The sequence below is a fragment of the Syzygium oleosum genome, unplaced genomic scaffold, assembly GCF_021117445.2.
Source record: "Syzygium oleosum isolate NSW1041296 unplaced genomic scaffold, Sole_v2.1 Sole_v2.04, whole genome shotgun sequence".
NCBI lineage: Eukaryota > Viridiplantae > Streptophyta > Magnoliopsida > Myrtales > Myrtaceae > Syzygium > Syzygium oleosum.
The window spans coordinates 15,414,277-15,432,379 of record NW_026607488.1 but is presented as its reverse complement, the minus strand read 5'-3'; the positions used below and the strand labels follow the sequence as shown (position 1 = coordinate 15,432,379).

Below are 18,103 nucleotides of genomic sequence, written 5' to 3'. Positions count from 1 at the left end.
TATCATAAAGCACTTGCATAGAATCTTCTTTCGGTTTCAGCATGCAACAAAAATCATTCAAGTGGTGATCAAGCACTTAAAAGGATTAAGAACATGATATATAACTCACAAATACGAGATCTAGAATTGCATAAACAAATCTTGAAAATTAATCAATCATAGTTAAGCTACATCGTAGCTCTAACAATAAGTAATCTAGAACATAATGAACATTAAACTAAAAACAATAACTAAACTAAACATGATGAAGATGTGACATTCTGAAATTCGACCCATTTTCGGGATTTATGAAATGAATACGTCTTCGATGCACTTTTAGTTAAATCTCACTCAGAATTGATCGCTCTTGAGAAGACTAACCATTAGGGAATGACTAGCTAGGGATTAAGTACGTGGACCTAAGAACTTGACTATGGATTGACACTTCGACCATAAGGATTGACGAGGGGATATTTTGGGCCATTATAGACCGATCCAAGGATGATTATGGAACGATTCGCCAACGTTATACAATTGAATCGCTGGTGATTCCGCTTGACAATTTCAAGCAATCATAAGCCTATTCCGAACGATCGTGTCCATTGGAACTAGCGATTGACCCTCGCAATTATATGACAACCAATGTCGTCATGGCTTGAGTAAACTTAGATGTGGTTTGATAATTGAGTCAACCACGGGTCAATACGCGTAACTCCTAAAAGCCGCATGTTAGTTTGAGATACACTAAAGTCACGGTTGATTGATTTTGGCCATTTATTAGAATCCGGATTGGGTATCAAACTTTCAAGGTTCCACGACTAAATCATTGGATGCCATCTTATTAAGCTTGGCCATTTGTTGGTTCGCTCGGAAATTAACGGAAAAGTGAAATTTGGACCGGAAGTTGGAAAAGACCATTTTACCCCTAAGATGTTTGGAATTCATTTGTTGCATTGAAGGGCGATTTGGACTTTATGGCATTCCCCTCTTGGCCGAACTACATTGACCACTTTGCCCCTATCCTTCTTGTTTATTTATTTACTTGCCATTAATTATTTAGGTGAATTATTTTGGGAGATTAATTATGAGCCTTAGGATCTTGGCTTGGAGAAGAATAAGGAATTTTGACCATTGGATCCTAGTGGAGTAGTTGATGGAGTTTGAGTGGGGTTAGTAGACACCATCCTCTCACTCTTCTCTCTCTCTCTCTCATTTTTTATCAAGTCCACTTCACTCTCTCCCTCACTCTCCTCTTCTTCGGCCGACCACCACCACCACTATCTCAACCGTGACCATCACCAGCAGCTGTGTCGTCGCCGTCCAACCGCCGAAGGAGCACCGTTGCCGCGTCCGTGTTGCTCGCCACCACTACCTAGCTCCCTCCTTGCTCGTCCGCCATTCCCTCACCCTCAACCGTGACTTGCTCGGCCCCCAGCCACCGTCCAGCCACCGTGACCAACCGTCCGTGCCGCCCAGCCGCCTGTCTTCGCCGACCAGCTCCCATTCGCCGGTCACCACCCGCCACCCTCACGGTTCGCTCTCCCTTGTTCGGTCACCACCACCACATCACCACCTCGCCACCACACGATGACCACCACCATCACCCCGCCATCACCAACCTTCACCGCCCCTCCACCGTAAGCTACCGTTGCCCGCCGTTCGCCGCCGTGGTTGCCGAAACAGCCGCTACTCGCCGTGGCTATTGTTGCGGCTGCCTTGCTTGGTTTCTTGCTTATGTTTAAGGGTAAGTAACTCCCTAAACCTTGATTAGGACAATGAGTAACTAATGGACATGTTTAGGGGCTGATATGTATGTGGTTTGTGGACTGATTAGTTGATCATTTAGTGGCTGTCTTAGTGGCTGGTTTGGGACCGAATATTGTGGTTGAGTTGTGGTTTAATTGAATGGTTGATCATGCGTGATTGGTGAACGAATTGTGTGCTAAGTGGGAGGACCAAATGTGGACCAAAGTATGGTGGAATTGTGGTTGACATGTGGGCTGATTAGGGACCGATTGAATGGCATGTTAGGTGGTTTAAGCATTGGTTGATCTTGTTTAGTTAATGGCCAATTGGGTTTGATTGTTTAATGGTTTAATTTGATTGAAATGTGGTTGTTTGATTGTGACTTAATTCGTGGCTGAATTGGAATATTGTTGGCTGAGTTTGGACCTTTAATGGTTGATTTGATTCATGTGTTAATTGCTTATGCAATTGACGTTTGAATGAAATTACGTTTCATGGCATGTTCATTCATCGAGATTTGCACGTCATAAACACTCGATATCGACTAAATTGCAAAGATAGGAATTAGCATTGAGTGTACGATGTGTGTGTATGGTCATGGCACGTTCTGTCTAGGCTGGAGTTCTAGACGATGCCCGGCGGGAGTTCGGATGCCGTCTAGGCGGGGTTCTAGACGTTGCCAATCGCGGTGGAGACCGGATCGATGTTTTTTTATGGAATACCGTCTAGTACCTAGCTTGCCGAGGGGTGTTCGATCCTAGACGTTATTGCGCCCGTAGTAGTAGGGCGATGCCCGGCTAGACCGGAAGACCGGCGGGGGTTCGGTTGTGCCTGAGGGGCCGTTAGACTTAAATGAGTGCGACATGCAGTGGAGAATGCTATGCTTGAAATTCACATTGAGCATGTCTGGATTATTATACGTATCATGCACATTTATGCCATATGTGATATTGTCATGCTCGAGGAGCAATCGTCATGTTGTGGCGGTTTTTCTAATGTGCAGGGCTCGTGTATGTGCTAGGGTGAGGTAAGGATGCATGTGATTGTTTATGGCATGTTGATAGTTAGTATTGAATGTTTGGTTAGTCCGGAAGTACGCGTTAGCCTAAGCAAGACTTAGGTAGTTACTTATTGAGATTTATTATCATTGTTGTATTTAAACATTTCAGACCCCCGATCATGACTAGTCCTCCACAACTTTTTGGGGGTACCCATGGATATAGACCATTTAGAAACAGAGTACCCAGTAGGCGAGGACAAAGTTTATATTAGGCATTACACAACGATGTGGGTAGATGAGGGTTTAGCTTATTGGAGGCCCCACACCTTTTTGGCCTGGTTCTATCGTGATGAGGATGAGGTGACTGGCCCGATCTGAGGATTTGATGGTCCCCATCATGGCGGTGATGAAGACATGGAGTGGGATCCTATAGAGATTGATCCTCTTGACGGAGAAGTTACCGATCGCAATACCAATCCGGAGAAGTTGGATCCCGAGCCTTATGACGATATGGAAGATCCGGGGATGCTACCAGGATACCGCGATGATTGAAGATAGGTCTAGTCCCCCGTCTTTTGAATATCCCTTTTTGGTAGAGAAGCTAGGCTAACCAACCACCGACCCTTTTTGTTGTGCATGGTTCTCGTATAGTGTCTTCTAGTAAGGCTTGTAATTGTATATTTGTATTTAGCAATGTGTTTATAAAAGTGATTTGTTGATGTGTATCAAATGTCTTTCTACTATCCCGTTTATTTGTATGATGTTCGAAGAGTTCGAGTTTGCTTCTGCTTGTGTTATCGTTAGAAGTCAATTTGGGTCCGTGGAGTAGCAGGGCATGATAGAAGAACTAGAACAGATTCACCAAGAATAATCAAGACTTGAATTTTTAGTCACCTCCTCCTTCTTCTTCTTTTTCTCCCTTCTTCTAAAATCACGTTTAATGGCTTTTATATAGACCTCCTCTTGCTTTCCGAGAAACCTTAATCACAATAGGATTGCAATTAAAGGTTCTTCCAAATTAGGACTCCTCTCAATAATAAAACTCCTTTTTTATTGGGCTTTGATTTTCTTCCCAAAATAGGCTTGATTCTTCTTGATTTTAAATTTGCATGGCTTTGATCTCCAATTTTGGAAGCTTCTACACAGTTTAGGAACAATTGGATTGTTTTAGATATTTTCACGCAACTTAAGAGGACAAAATGCGTGGAAAGCCGGCAAATTACAGAATTAGTCCCTAAGCTCCCTTTAACTTTAATTACCTATAAAAATTAATTAAAATAAATAAAGTAGACATCAAATTCAATTAAAACTAAGCAAATATTAAGTCTAAAATAATAAATAAACACTATATAAAATAGAATTATCATGGATACAAGTTTCTTATTTTTTGAAACTTGGAACCTACTCGTCAAAACCCGGAACCTGGAACCTACCCTATCACAAGTTTCAGAGTGAGTTATAGGGTCTAACATGTTCTTTTTTATTTATTTATTTCATTAACGCAACAATTCTGAACAAGCTTGTCATTCACTAAAGAGAATACAAAAGACTAGTTTTCCTGTCATTACGATTCAAATAAATATAATTACAATGAGAAGTCATTGTATGAATCAATACTAGGGGTGAGCGGTTCTATGTTTTGTATAGGTTTCACCCATGATAATAGGTTCCTCATTTTTTGGAACTTTGAACCTACCCTATCACAGGTTTGAGGGTCGGTTTCATGGTCTACCCGGGTTTCACCTGTATTATTAATTGAACAATTGCAGTAAATTATCATTTTTAACAACCACCACTTTCTGCTATGATCTACTAATCATAATTTATATTTAAACACACGAAGAATATGAAACATTAACAAATCATAAAATGAAAGCTCATACTAGTGGTTCCAAATTATACACTTATCATCTAACGCCATGAAACACCACATGATCACACAAAGACATAGACTAAGAAAAAACATAAAAAACTTGTTTAGGTTTCAGGTTTTAGGTTCCATCTACCTAGAACCTGAAACTTACCCGTCGAAACAGGTTCCCAAATTTTTGAAACCTGGAACCTACCTTGCATACATTGGAATCTGGAGCCTACAAGTTTCCACTAGTCAGGTTTTCAAGTTTCAGGTTCTACTCTGAAACCATTCTCACCCCGAGTTGATCATCCATTCACTCACTGTAAGTTGAGTTACTAGCCAATTTATACAGGCTCAAGCTAGAGATTGAACTCTTTCAAATTTAATCCACTGCCAATCAAACCGATCCATTTGGGCCCAGTAACAAATATAAGTCCATACTAATGAAAAATCACATGGCAGCCCATTAGGAATTACGTGTCCATTTCCTCAAATATAATCCCAATACGGTTTAAACCTAATTTTAGATGATTCTCTAGCCCATGGGTGGTATCGTATATATGTACACGTAAAAACAAAACACTGATTACGAAGATAGTTCTCACTTAAACAAAAAAATGTCTCAATTTTTCCTTTTTAAACGAGTCATTAAGATATTGCAAGGTGTATTTATTTGAGTGAAAGGATTTTCCATGAAGTAATTTTTTGAACTTTCACGTGTATAGTTGTTAAAAATTATCAGTCACCAGACAAATAATTAATGGTAAAAGAAAGCATGAATGTTTAAAGTTAAGAAAATGAATTCCCCAACCTGAAAAGGGGGAAAATATTTTCCCGGAAAATGATTTTCTGGAAAGTTTCCTTTATCATGAAATTTTTCTCGAAATAAACACACATGGAATCTCAAAACTGGACTAATAAGAAAAATATTTCAAACTGCATTGTATTTTCAAACTAGCAAAGCAAAGTTATCAGGATTTTCATTCGGAGAAGAAAAGAAAATTAAAAGCATTAGAGCCTATGTGCGGGGCACTTTCTAAAGTTTATGATTTTCTCGTCAAAACAAATTTAAAAATTATAAAAATATAGCTCTAATTACTTTAATTGTCTTTAGCTATATAATTTGAACATGCGATTGTCCAATACAAAACAAAAAATAGTCAAATCAATATTGCTACCAGTGAAAAGTAGAAGTCAAAAATCAAAAGTAAATGCATTATTAGGGGTGTGTATTATCTATAAATGGAGTTTCAATCATTTGGCGATGTTGTTATGAGTTTACATTATCTAAATTTGCATCCTACTAGGACCATGTAAATTGAAAAGTGCTTGGAAAGTTAATTGCATTTAATAGTTGTACTTTACAACTAATATTGTTATCTAATGATGAAGCCATAAATATCTTGTGTTTATTTATATGATATCATCAAATTTGTAGTAATATGAGTAATAATTGACCTATTACATCATTAAGTGGCTGATGAATATTTCAGAATTAAGTCAAAGTTCGAGTGATTTCCATATAAATAGTAATGGATGCAATTTCTACGTGCATAATTCCTTCTTTTATAAAAATACGAGTATTTAACTTCCTAGGGTTGATATAGTAGTAGGGAGTTCGATATTTTCAATTTAGGAACCGAAGCTCACATATTCAAATATCACATATTATGTATAAACAATGTATGCTTCAAGTGTTACTTATATATATCAAAAGGCTGGGCTTAATTCACGAGACTTATAAAATGCTTCATGAGTTTCAAGTAGTTTTTTTTTTTTTTTTTGATGACCCAGGGAACCCCCGCACGGTCGACAGCCGGGAGGTAAACCCTGGGGGCGACACGTGCTAGCCACCACACACGTGCACCGGTTAAGTCACCCTGCGGCACCCGGGATTCGAACACTCAACCTTTTGCGAGAGGAAGAGTGCGCGCTCCAGCAGCGCCACCCAGGCGGGTGGTGAGTTTCAAGTAGTTTAGTCTTTGTAATTTAAAAAAATGTAACAGTGATAAGTTTGAATCAAGACATGTATGTACTCACATTTCTACAGGAAAATAACGAGTGTTCTACAAGTGGAGGTTTCGAACCTATTGTTGGAAGAATTCTTTTTTGGGATAATTACGAAAATCGTTCTCGAACTTAGGCACTCCTCTATCTTATATTAATTTATGATCCATCACCCCGCCCCCTCTCGCTCTCTTGCCAGGCCGCGGATCACACTCATCTTGAAGGGAAAATGACACAAATGATATCTGAACTTTGGCCAAATGTGTAATTTTATCTTTAAACTTTTAATTTGTTCAATGTGGTACCTAAACTTTAACCCAATGTACAATGTCACCCCCGAATTTTTAATTTGTTTAATGTGATCTTGAAATTTTGATAAATGTTCAATCTAGTCCTTGAACTACATGAAAATGTTTAAAGTTGTCTCTGAACTTGAATTAATGGAATGATAATAGAAACTAGATTGAACATTTATCAAAATTTCAGGGATTATATCGAAGTTCAAGGGCGACATCACATGTTGAGCTAAAGTTTAGGGATTACATTGAACAAAATAAAAGTTCAATGACGACATTACACATTAGGCCAAAATTTAGGAATCATTTGTGTAAGTAACTTCATCCCGAATTGCCCGCACCCCCTAATATCCTCACGAACGATCTCCGTTCGACCTCTCGTCTCTCTGTCTTCTCTGTGGAGCCTCCGGCGACATCTTCCACACATTTTTGGTTGAGCTTGACCGCGTCACAGGGCTCCTCCAAATTGGGAGTAGAGCTTGACCACCATTGAGCTCACCATATGCGGCGTCGAGCTCGGCACACAAATGGGGAAGAGAGAGAGGGGTGTGCAGGAAGGGAGAGAAGAGCGCAGGTGGGAGAGGTCATCTGAACGAGGTGGTTGCTTCGCTCAAGGCCGCAGCAGTGACGAAGCGGCGGTGATGGACGGCGGCAGGGTAGAGTGGTTGAGCTTGGGTTCGGTTTTAGGTTACGTTGAGTTGGTTTTTATAGTGGGTGAGATTGGAACGACGAAATGGTAAATTTGAAAGGAAAATGACAGATGTGTAAATAAGATTAAAACTCAGTACTAATCTTTTAACCACGTGTCTATTCATGTCACGACTTGATTAATTTTGCTGCAAAGAAACTTAAACTGGATTCTGAAACTGTAGATGATTTTTGTAGCATCTAAAATTACGAATGGTTAATACCACGAAAAATCCCAAACTGATGCACGTGTGACAGATTTACTCTAAATTAATCTTTTGATCAACAAAATCCCTAAATTGGTACACCTGTGATAAATTTACCTTAAACTATTTTTTTGATCACTAAAAACCCCAAACTGGTACATGTGTGACAGATTTATCCCAAATTAATCTTTTGACCACCAAAATCTCTAAACTGGTATACATGTGACAAATTTATCCTAAATTAATTTTTTGATCGTCAAAAACTCAAAACTGGTACACTTGTGACAAATTTACCTTCCGTAAAATTGGATTAATACCATAAAATATCATAAATAGGTAAACCTGTGATAAACGGAGGGGTAAAACCCTAAACTGGTACACCTGTCAACTGTTACGTGTCATCTAACTCAGTAATTTGATGGTAAAATTTAATGAAAACTAACGGAGGCTAAATTTGTCACAGGTGTACAAGTTTAAAATTTTTGGTGGTCAAAAAATTAGTTTTGGTAAATTTATTATAAATGTACAAATTTAAAATTTTTCGTTATATTAATATAATTAGGAATGATGTTCGAGGTGTGTGCACAAAAGTGAAATAGTTTCTTAAATTTCTCCACTCCTTCCACTTTTATAAAACGAGATTGACAAAAAATGTGCATTGACCTTCAACAGCAAAAATCCCCCTTCCCCCACTGAAAGCCGAACTGTGCAACTAAACAACACAAAAAAGGAACAATCTGCAGTTCATTGATTGCCGGATCTTGTTCTTGAAGTTGAATCTACAACCTACCAAAAAAGAGTAGGAGATCGAGATGACAGAACCCACATGGAAACAATCCATCCTCTACTTGGCCTCCGTCTACGCCATCCTCTACCTCGTCCACTCCTCCATCCTCTACAAGCTCTTGCTCGGCCACGAGAAGCTCCACGTCAAGAGAAGCCCCGTTCTTCCTCTCCGGTTTCGCTCCGATGGCACCTTCAAGATCTTGCAGGTTCGCTTCTTCTCAGATACATCCAGCGCCGTTCTTGCTCTTGGGTTTTGTTGGGTTTGATCCCGAATCTCGTGTGGGGGGTTGGTTTTACAAGGTGGCCGATATGCACTATGCAAATGGGGTCATGACTCGGTGCAGGGACGTGTTGGCGTCTGAGTTCGGGGAGTGCTCTGATCTCAACACGACCCGCTTCGTCAGACGGCTGATTGAATCTGAAAAGCCCGATTTCATTGCCTTCACGGGTACTGCCATGGTGACTTCATCGTCGTTGTTTTATCTTTTCTTATGTCTGTTTCCAAGATTTGTCTTTATAATGGTTAAAAACAGATGGAGGGAGGAATTGCTCTAGTAATATTGCCAGATGAGTTGGTACTTGTTATTCGGTTAATGGAGTTGGTATTCATAGTGGGGAGTTTTCACAGCATACACATTTATGCTTCGATCGCTTGTGAAGCATGAAGCGTTGTCGGAACAGTTATGGTCTATAAATGTAACATGAAACTGGCATGTCGTTAAGATTGCAGATGTGGAAGCATGCTCGTATCCCTTCATGACATTTTTCTTTTCGTAGAGTCCCATCAAGACACCCTTGATAGGCAACACATTCATTTAAAGCATCATATGTCTGCTAAAGAGGAATTGTCACCTTATGTAGTTAATGGCAAAGGGGAGGTGCCAATTTCACAGGCGGTTCACGTAGAAATAAAAAATTCTCCCAATTTGATGCTGTAGTGTAGACTTCTAAGGATTGCAAGCTTCTGATCTGGTGTTGGGGTTTCTTTATGGAAACTTTGTAGTTATTTCATATTTGAGTCCAAAGGATGCATATAGTAGGTATTGAAACGTAATAGATTCATTTACTTGGAGAATCTGTTCCCACTTCTTAATTGTTATCTTGATAGCTCGAATTGTCTGGACAACGAACTACCATCTCTTGGAATTGCATTTAGCCCTTTTGTACTTCTCTTTCACGATCTACAACCATTTTCCACTTGGATTGAGTGGTGGTTAAAGATTTTTGTGAAAAGGTTGTGTTATATTCTCTTCATAACATAAGCTTTGGATTAGTGGTTTATTGAGCAGAAAGGCACTTTGCCCTCTGTTCGCTTTGTTTAATTAATACTTCCAGGAAAATCTGCTTGGTCTTATATTAGTTTCCAAGCTTCAGATTTTGCTAGCCCATTTTTTCTCCCAAGTGAACTTTCCCTTTCAAGAGAATGTAGATTGCATCTCCTAATGGATTTTGTCTATACTTGATATATCCTAGGCTTTCTTTTTATTTAGTGTGGCAGACATTAATATGCTACTAGTTATCACGATGACCTAATATGCTTCAATACGGCAGATGGGTCTTTGACATTAAAGACTAGGTTATGTTAATGATCCGTATTGTTCTCTGTGGTATCATGCAGCTTTTAGTCTTTGCTCAGACGCTTGCCATATATTTTGGTGAACACATTTTTGATGAAATATGCATTGTTCTGTTTATCTTTCTGATTGAATGAGATGTAAATAGAGTAATATGTATCCATTTAAATGAAGTCAATAAAGCTTGTTCGCTTACCAAAAATGAGAAAAGAAACATTAAGTTAATGATAGTTAATACATACTTTTAGAAGGCGAGAAAGCAATTCTTATCCCATGGTGATATTTGATCTTACAGCATCCACCACCATAACTGGCATTTTGGTTCGGTTAAGTGTTTCTCGCGTTTAATGGTTTTCTATATTTGAATACGATGTCTGGATCTTATGTTCACGCAAGTGTTTTGTGCTTGTAACGGTCAGTCAAAGGTTTGCAAAAATGGTTGCTTCTACCTTCTTTTGTATGACTTTACAACATTTTCTTCCAAATATGTGCATGAATGAATGACAACGATATCGGAATCTAACCTTTCAAAATTTAATCAGTATGTAGAGTGGCTCCAACCAAAAGTTGAATTAATTTATAGCTGTGGATCCACAGTATGACAAAAGCAAACCTAGTTCCTACCTATGGTCTGCTGTGGACTAGCTAGTGGATGAAGCTATGCATGGTTTTATTCCGGGCAGGCAGTCAAAAGGTGTAAATTGTATCTTCTTAGATAAAGTGGTTATTATTCATTTGCTAATGCTGCGAACTTTATCTCAACTTCATGATGCCAGGTTTATATATAGTACATGACCCCTCCTTGTGCTGTTAATGACTTGGTTATGTTCTTTCGTGTAGGTGATAATATTTTTGGCCCAAGCACTTCTGATGCTGCTGAATCTTTGTTTGGAGCCTTTGTTCCAGCAGTGGAATCTCAGCTTCCATGGGCAGCAATTCTAGGAAATCATGACCAAGAATCTACAATGGATCGAGAAGAACTGATGTCTTTTATATCTCTAATGGATTACTCAGTCTCGCAGATTAATCCTTCTCATGATGATCTAGCTACCTCGGACATTGATGGGTATGGAAACTACCATCTGGGTGTGCATGGTCCTCCTGGCTCCAAGTGGGCGAATAGCAGCATCCTCAATCTTTTCTTTCTTGATAGTGGAGATAGGGCGGTTGTTCAAGGAATACGGACTTATGGTTGGATTAAGGAATCACAACTTCAGTGGCTAGTTGGATTGTCTGAGAAACTTCGGGTACAAAAAATAACACTTATGCGGTTAATGCATGTTTATTTTACAAATTGTAGATTTAGTTTTAATATCATGTGATTTGATCTTTAAAGTCAACCAGCAACTTTATTTGGTAACTCAAGAACTCTGGTAAATAGTTTTTAGGTATATAATGCAGATAATCCATTCTTATTGTGTTATATATTCATTACATTTTTTTTTTTTGACATTCGGATTGTGTAGTTACCTACTCCTTGAAGCCCACGATGGTAAATCTAATTGGTTGATTCTATTCTGTTTATCTAAGGAACAAGTTTTTTTTTACACGTCTGATATTAGACAGTTCCGTTACAAATTGGCTATGTTAGTAAGTTTAAAAGATGCCCCTGTAATATCAGCACATTTAATCAGGTGTGATCAGAAAATCTGCATTCTGGCTCTTCATTAGCAACAAAAAGCGCATCTACATACTGTCATCAGTTCTCATGTTATCCAAGCATCTAGATTTAGATTTTATTAATATGTTGCAGATTAAACACTAACAGGGTGGACAACTGGAGGAGACTGATGCTTTGTCCCCAGCTCTTGCATTTTTCCACATTCCAATCCCAGAGGTACGGCAGCTGTATTACCAAAAGATTGTGGGCCAGTTCCAGGAGGCTGTCGCTTGTTCATCCATCAACTCAGGGGTTCTAAAGACATTTCTTTCAATGGGAGATGTGAAAGCCTTTTTCGTGGGTCATGATCATACAAATGACTTCTGTGGGCTAATAGACGGTATATGGGTTTGCTATGGTGGAGGCTGTGGATACCATGGGTATGGTAAGGCCGGGTGGCGGAGAAGAGCTAGGGTCATTACAGCAGAACTTGGGAAGAGTCACAGGGACTGGATAGGGGTTGAGAGGATCAGCACTTGGAAACGACTAGATGATGAGGAGCTGAGCATGATAGACGAACAGGTTCTCTGGGACTCTGGATCAACCTCATGAAGACAACCAGAGTTACTGATACAACTGCTTCTAAATTGACTGTACCTGTGTTGCATATTCTTCTGTAAAATTTTGTTGCCACGAGTCATGACTGTACTTCAGAAACCTCTTCTTAAAGTATGATAATTGATACTCTTTCTTGAGAACTTCCTAATACTTTACTATTTTGCCTGAGGAACAATGAGTTGCTGGATTTAATTATGCAAAATACTTGACATATTGAAGGAGGCATTGCGGTTGAATATAATCTGACGATAACTGCATCCTATCATTGTCACTGAAAATCATATAAATCCATATTGCTAAGAGATAGGATAGGTCCTACAGTTCTCATACTTGTCAGTACTGATGTTGCTTATGACTTAGGCAAAAACACTTTTGCATCTTACAGGGGCAGATCTTGCAGTTTAAACTATTCTTTTCCTTGATTTCCAAAGACCTAACTCATGTCATTGCAGCTAGCTGTTGGACTTTTACAAGAGAAAAGTAAAGCCCATTTTCTCCTCCTGCGAGTAGCTCAGAGTGAGACCCCTCTTCGACAATCCTCCCCTTGTCAATTACCGATATTTTATCTGACCTTTGGATGGTGGATAGGCGGTGCGCCACAACCACACAGGTCCTGCCCGTCATGGTTTTCTCTAGTGCTTCCTGGATTAGTCTCTCTGATTCGCTGTCCAACGCACTCGTCGCCTCATCCAAGAGTAGTATGGTCGGGTCTTTTAAGATTGCTCTTGCGAGTGCTAACCTCTGCCTTTGTCCCCCAGAGAGTTGCACCCCTCTCTCTCCACAATACGTCGCGTATCCGTCCTCCATCGAACTGCTCATTATAGACATCAAACGAGTCAATAACAGATTTATCAGTTGTTTAAACAGCAGAATCAAGAATACAAATGGGCTAACAGAACAGATCAACACACCTTATGAATTCATGGGCATTTGCAAGAGTTGCTGCTGCAATTACTTCAGGTTCAGTCGCAGTTTCTCTCCCGTACCGGATATTCTCGTGGATCGTTGCTGCGAAAATAGTCGGCTCTTGGCTCACCAATGCGATATGCGACCTTAATCCTCTAAGGTTGTAACTCCTGATATCTATTCCATCAACTTCAACAGTACCTTGTGTTGGGTCATAGAATCTCTCAATTAGCCTTACGATGGTGGATTTTCCTGATCCACTTTGGCCAACCAAGGCAACAATCTTTCCGGCACCTATGTGAAGGTTCATGTCCTTTAGAATCATGTGCTGGGGTCTTGTTGGATAGAAGAAATCCACCTGTTTAAATTCTACATCTCCTCTAACCTTCTCCAAGCTGACACCGTCTGATTTTTCAGGGTCCATTTTGCTCTTCCTATTCAATATTGCCGAGATGGCCTTTAGTGCATCTGTGCCTTTTGATAAGTCTGCCGTCATGCTTCCTGTCTCAGCTATTATTCGACCCGTCGAGACCAAGATGAAGAATGTCTGAAATACGTGCTTGTATGTGATCTCTCCATGGTACAGAAGTCTACCGCCATACCAGAAAATTAGCGCGGAATTCACGGCCGTCAAGAATTGTGCAATGAACAACCCGCCTCCTGCAAACCAAGACTGTTTGTGGCTCACTTCCCTGGGGCCTGTCTGTGTGTTCTCGTAAAGGTTCATAATCCTTTGCTCGGAGTCAAACGCAGTAATGACTCTGTGGTTTGCAACTGCTTCACTCGCTAATTCACTGCTCCGGTTCTGCGCTTTCAGAATTTTCTTGGACATGCTCTTCATCATTATTATCCTAATGTAAAAAGCTCCGATGACTAGTGGCTGCAAAGCAGTCGCTACAAGTGCAAGTCTCCAAGACAATAAGAGGCCTAGAATCACAAGCTAAAGTTGCTGCTGAGACGGCTTGAGTGAAAAAGGCTAGTCGATCACCGACCAGATTTCTTACCATCGCTGCATCCGTGGCCAATCTTGAACATAAAGCTCCGCTGTTATTGTCTTCTTGATCAAACCATTCCATCTCGAACGCCAGGATTTTATCAAGAAGAGCCTCTCTCAATCTTTTCGTCAAATTCTCTCCCATGACCCCTAAGAAATAATGTTGAATCACGTTGGTTAAGAAAGCAAATATTGCTAGCGCCAAGAAAGCGAGGCAATATACTCTTGTTTGAGACCTGATCATGTGGTGATCTTCAATGACATAAACCGAGAGAAGTGCGCCCAAGCAAAAGGAGTGCAATGGCTGAACAAACCCATAAAAGATGGCACCAAGACACCCCAATACTGTTGACTTCCATTCAGGTACAGTCAAACTCACCATGCTCCAAAAAGATGACGGTTCACCATGATCTTCTGGACCTGTGTTTAGTTTGCTTTCCGGACTTCTTTTTAGAGGATCATTGTTCAGTTCATCAAGTAAAGTGGTCTTTCTTATGATTGAAGCAGGTTTCTTGAGATCGACTCCTTGAGAAGATGGCGCGGTTCCATCACTTCCACTGGTTCTCTGAAGCTTGGCCATTGTAAAATACGGACCATGCTCATTTTCCATCAGTTTGTCATGAGAACCGGATTCTATTACTTCCCCGGACTGAATAACCACGATTAAGTTGGCATTGCTGAGAGCAGAGAGACGGTGAGCTACCACAAATGTAGTCCTTCCTATCGAAGCCTCATTCAAGGCATCTTGAACAGCCTTCTCCGAATGTGAATCCAATGCACTCGTGGCTTCATCCAGAAGCAGAATCCTCGGATCCCTCAGCAATGCCCTCGCTATTGATATCCTCTGTTTCTGCCCTTCAGACATCTGAAGTCCTAATTGACCTACCTGTGTAATGCAACAGAATTGGCATCATTAGCATTTTATCTTCTCATCTGTACTGTTCTTTGTAAAGATTGACACGATGAAATTCTTTTCCTTCAATAGAAATAATAGCGATCACCGCGAACTGAGAGATGCTGCATGCTGCATGACAAATACAATTTGAGTAGACAAATACACTTGTCCGCATTTACCTGGGTATCATATCCATTAGGTAGCTGGGTAATAAAGCTGTGTGCATTGGCTGCTGTTGCTGCCTTAATAATCTCCTCCATCGTAGCGCCTTCTTTTCCAAAGAGAATGTTCTCTTTGATCGTGGTCGCAAAAAGTATGGGTTCTTGGCTCACCAAACCCATTTGACTTCGCAGCCATTTGAGCTGTAGAGTCTTTATATTGGTACCATCTAAGAATATATCACCCTCGACAGGGTCATAGAATCTTTCGAGCAAATTTATGATGGTTGACTTTCCCGACCCACTTCTACCCACGAAGCCAACAGTCTGAGAGGCCATCACCCTGAGGCTGAATTTCTTTAGTACTAAAGTCTCGGGTCGCGATGGATAAGCAAAGTACAGGTCTTTGAATTCCACTTCTCCTCTAACATTCGACAGCATCGTTCCTTCCTTATCAACCAAGTCAATATGGGGGACACGTCCAATCATCTCGAAGATGCGAGATGCTGCAACATTCGCCTCGGAGAAATATTTGAAATTGATCAGCGCACCTCCTAGGGCACTGCTTCGATAATAGTCGGTCAGAAAATATCTCCCTTTGGAATTATAATACAAAGCAACATTTTTCCCTCCTGAACCATTCTTATCATTAGTCAACTTTTCCAGTCTTATTTAATTATGTGCCAGGATTTATCAATAGCATTCTCATGCTTCTGTCATATGTGAAGCATTCTTTTTATAATAATCATTCATCATGGTGAGTTCTAATTGTCAGAAAAGGATTCAAAAGCTTAGAAAAAAGAAAAACCATTAGAGGATGAAAGGATCTTACAGCCCTCCGTAAATGATGCACACTCCTGCAGCAAACACGTTGCCGCCTTTAAATCCCTTATCGGTGACCAAGATGCTTCCGTACCAACCCTGAAGTGCCCACACGGCATATGAAATGCCTATGCTCCCAATGGCCATTCCCTTGATCAGCCCTTGTTTGATCCCCAGCTTGAGGACTGGTTCCAGCGAGATCTTGTAGCTCTTCGCGGTCCGCTTCTCTCCGACGTAAGAGTAGACAGTCCTAATGGATGAGAGCGCCTGCTCAACTATCCCGCTGGCTACGGCACTCGCCTCTTGTATCTTTTCCCCAACTCCAACTAAGAGCTTCCCATATACCAGCCCCGGAATGATCAGCATCAATAGTGCGGGGATTGCGACTATTGCCAGTCTCCAGCACAGGTATAGAGCAGCCAATTGAGCGCTGATGAACATTGATATGTTCGTTATGAAATTCGCAATCTGTTACAAATAGTTGCAGTTAGGTCACTCTAGGAGCAAGTGTTATTTTCTTTCTGAGTGATGTACGTGAAATAATTTTGCCGAACCTTCTCAGTGAGGACTCCTTGTATGGTCAGTGTGTCGACCGAAATTCTTGTGACTACTTGGGATGTCATGGGTTCCCCTCGACTTTGGTCAAAGAAGCCCACTTCTTGCCGTAGAACTGCTTGCAGATATTGCTGGCGCAGTCGGAATATTTGCCTTTCTGCTGTGCGTGCCCAGCAAAATCCCTCTATATAGAAGAAAAGATGAAACAGAAAAACCATGAAACGCCAGGTTATGCCAGAAGATGCAAGATGCGAGGATAAATCCTGAATATATTATGGCCGACGAATATGTGCTTTCAACAATTTCTGATGGAATTTCGTCATCTAGTGCTTCCTTGTGCTTCAAATTGCTTCAAATTGCTCCTCAGTTGCCAGTTTGTGTCATAGACAAGCTCAAACAAGAGTGCAAGTGCACACGGACATCTTCAAACTCGTATCCTATACAATCCTTACCACCTGTCATACATTATCAAAGCAAGACTATGGACTCCAATGCATTAGCACCTCCATCTGATGCCCAAAGCTAATGAGAGGCAAACAGAAAGAGAGAGAGAGAGAGAGTACGATTTCTTAAACACTGTCACACGCAGATCAGGAAAGAAAGGCTCTTTGTTTTGTGAATAATTCATTCCAGAATATTACCTAAGAAGGAACCTGAACCCACAGCGACGGCAACATAGAACAGGTCCAATGCATACTGCATAATTGACAAGGTGGAAAATAACCACTTTAGCCTATTCATATTCATATCAATTGTTGATTGATGACGCACTTTCTAGTTTCTAATATAACTAAGAGTAAGCATGAACTCGGCTCGTTTAATATTTCCAGGACCGAAAGACAATAGGCAAGTTATTTGTTGCAGATTCTCTCACCTTATTAACGTCTCCGGGACCAAGAGAAGCACCAGCATAGCCATTCATCAAGTTGCTGAGAACTATCATAATCAAGGACATAGTAAGTCCATCAGCAACGCAACCTACAGTCCCGAGAGCCATCAACGACATGTCCCTCCGGTCCGAGTTCTTCAAAACCATCCCCAGCGACCCAGGTGCGGTCTGTGTCTTCCCAGGTAGTTCAGCCTTTTCTGATGCCTCATCTCCTTTCGTTCCTGGATCGAGTTCGCCCATCTCCTGCAATAATCCTTCTATTCTTGATTATAGCTTTCAAAGCTCCCTCAGCTCCCTTCTGAATACGCCCTCGTGTGTATACTTGTGTAAATATGTGTGTATATATAGGCGCACTCAAACTTGTTCGCTGGTAGACACTCCAGGGTCAATACCTATTAATTAGGCAAATTTTCCAATACATGCTTAAAAGCTTGCAGTTATTAATTGGAAAACTTTCAAAAGATAGGACGTGCGAGAAGAAAACAATGATGGCGACTGTTCAAAATAGGCAAAAGAACACTACAAGTGCC

General features: G+C 40.6%; 1 protein-coding gene and 1 pseudogene across 2 annotated transcripts; one reads left to right on the top strand and one right to left on the bottom strand.

Moving 5' to 3' along the window:
• The first annotated feature begins 8,432 nt into the window (after window positions 1-8,432).
• Window positions 8,433-12,494, top strand: LOC115687078 (probable inactive purple acid phosphatase 28). Of its 2 annotated transcripts, XM_030612564.2 has the most exons (4): window positions 8,433-8,768; window positions 8,863-9,010; window positions 10,977-11,383; window positions 11,905-12,494. In XM_030612564.2, the coding sequence occupies exons 1-4, from the start codon at window positions 8,589-8,591 to the stop codon at window positions 12,346-12,348; spliced, it is 1,179 nt and encodes a 392-aa protein (XP_030468424.1). In that variant the 5' UTR covers window positions 8,433-8,588; the 3' UTR covers window positions 12,349-12,494. The 2 variants fall into 2 exon arrangements, with proteins under 2 accessions (XP_030468424.1, XP_056166956.1); XM_056310981.1 differs by lacking the exon at window positions 8,863-9,010 and having other exon boundaries at window positions 8,434-8,768.
• An 89-nt stretch (window positions 12,495-12,583) lies between these two features.
• LOC115687090 (ABC transporter B family member 15-like) lies at window positions 12,584-17,813 on the bottom strand (annotated as a pseudogene).
• Window positions 17,814-18,103: the final 290 nt, after the last annotated feature.

Excerpts from the sequence above, each read along its gene's own strand:
- LOC115687078 (XM_030612564.2), top strand. The coding sequence starts at position 8,589 with ATGACAGAACCCACATGGAAACAATCCATCCTCTACTTGGCCTCCGTC. Across the intron at positions 8,769-8,862 it reads GCACCTTCAAGATCTTGCAG|GTGGCCGATATGCACTATGC; the intron begins GTTCGCTTCTTC and ends TGGTTTTACAAG. Across the intron at positions 11,384-11,904 it reads GATTGTCTGAGAAACTTCGG|GGTGGACAACTGGAGGAGAC; the intron begins GTACAAAAAATA and ends AAACACTAACAG.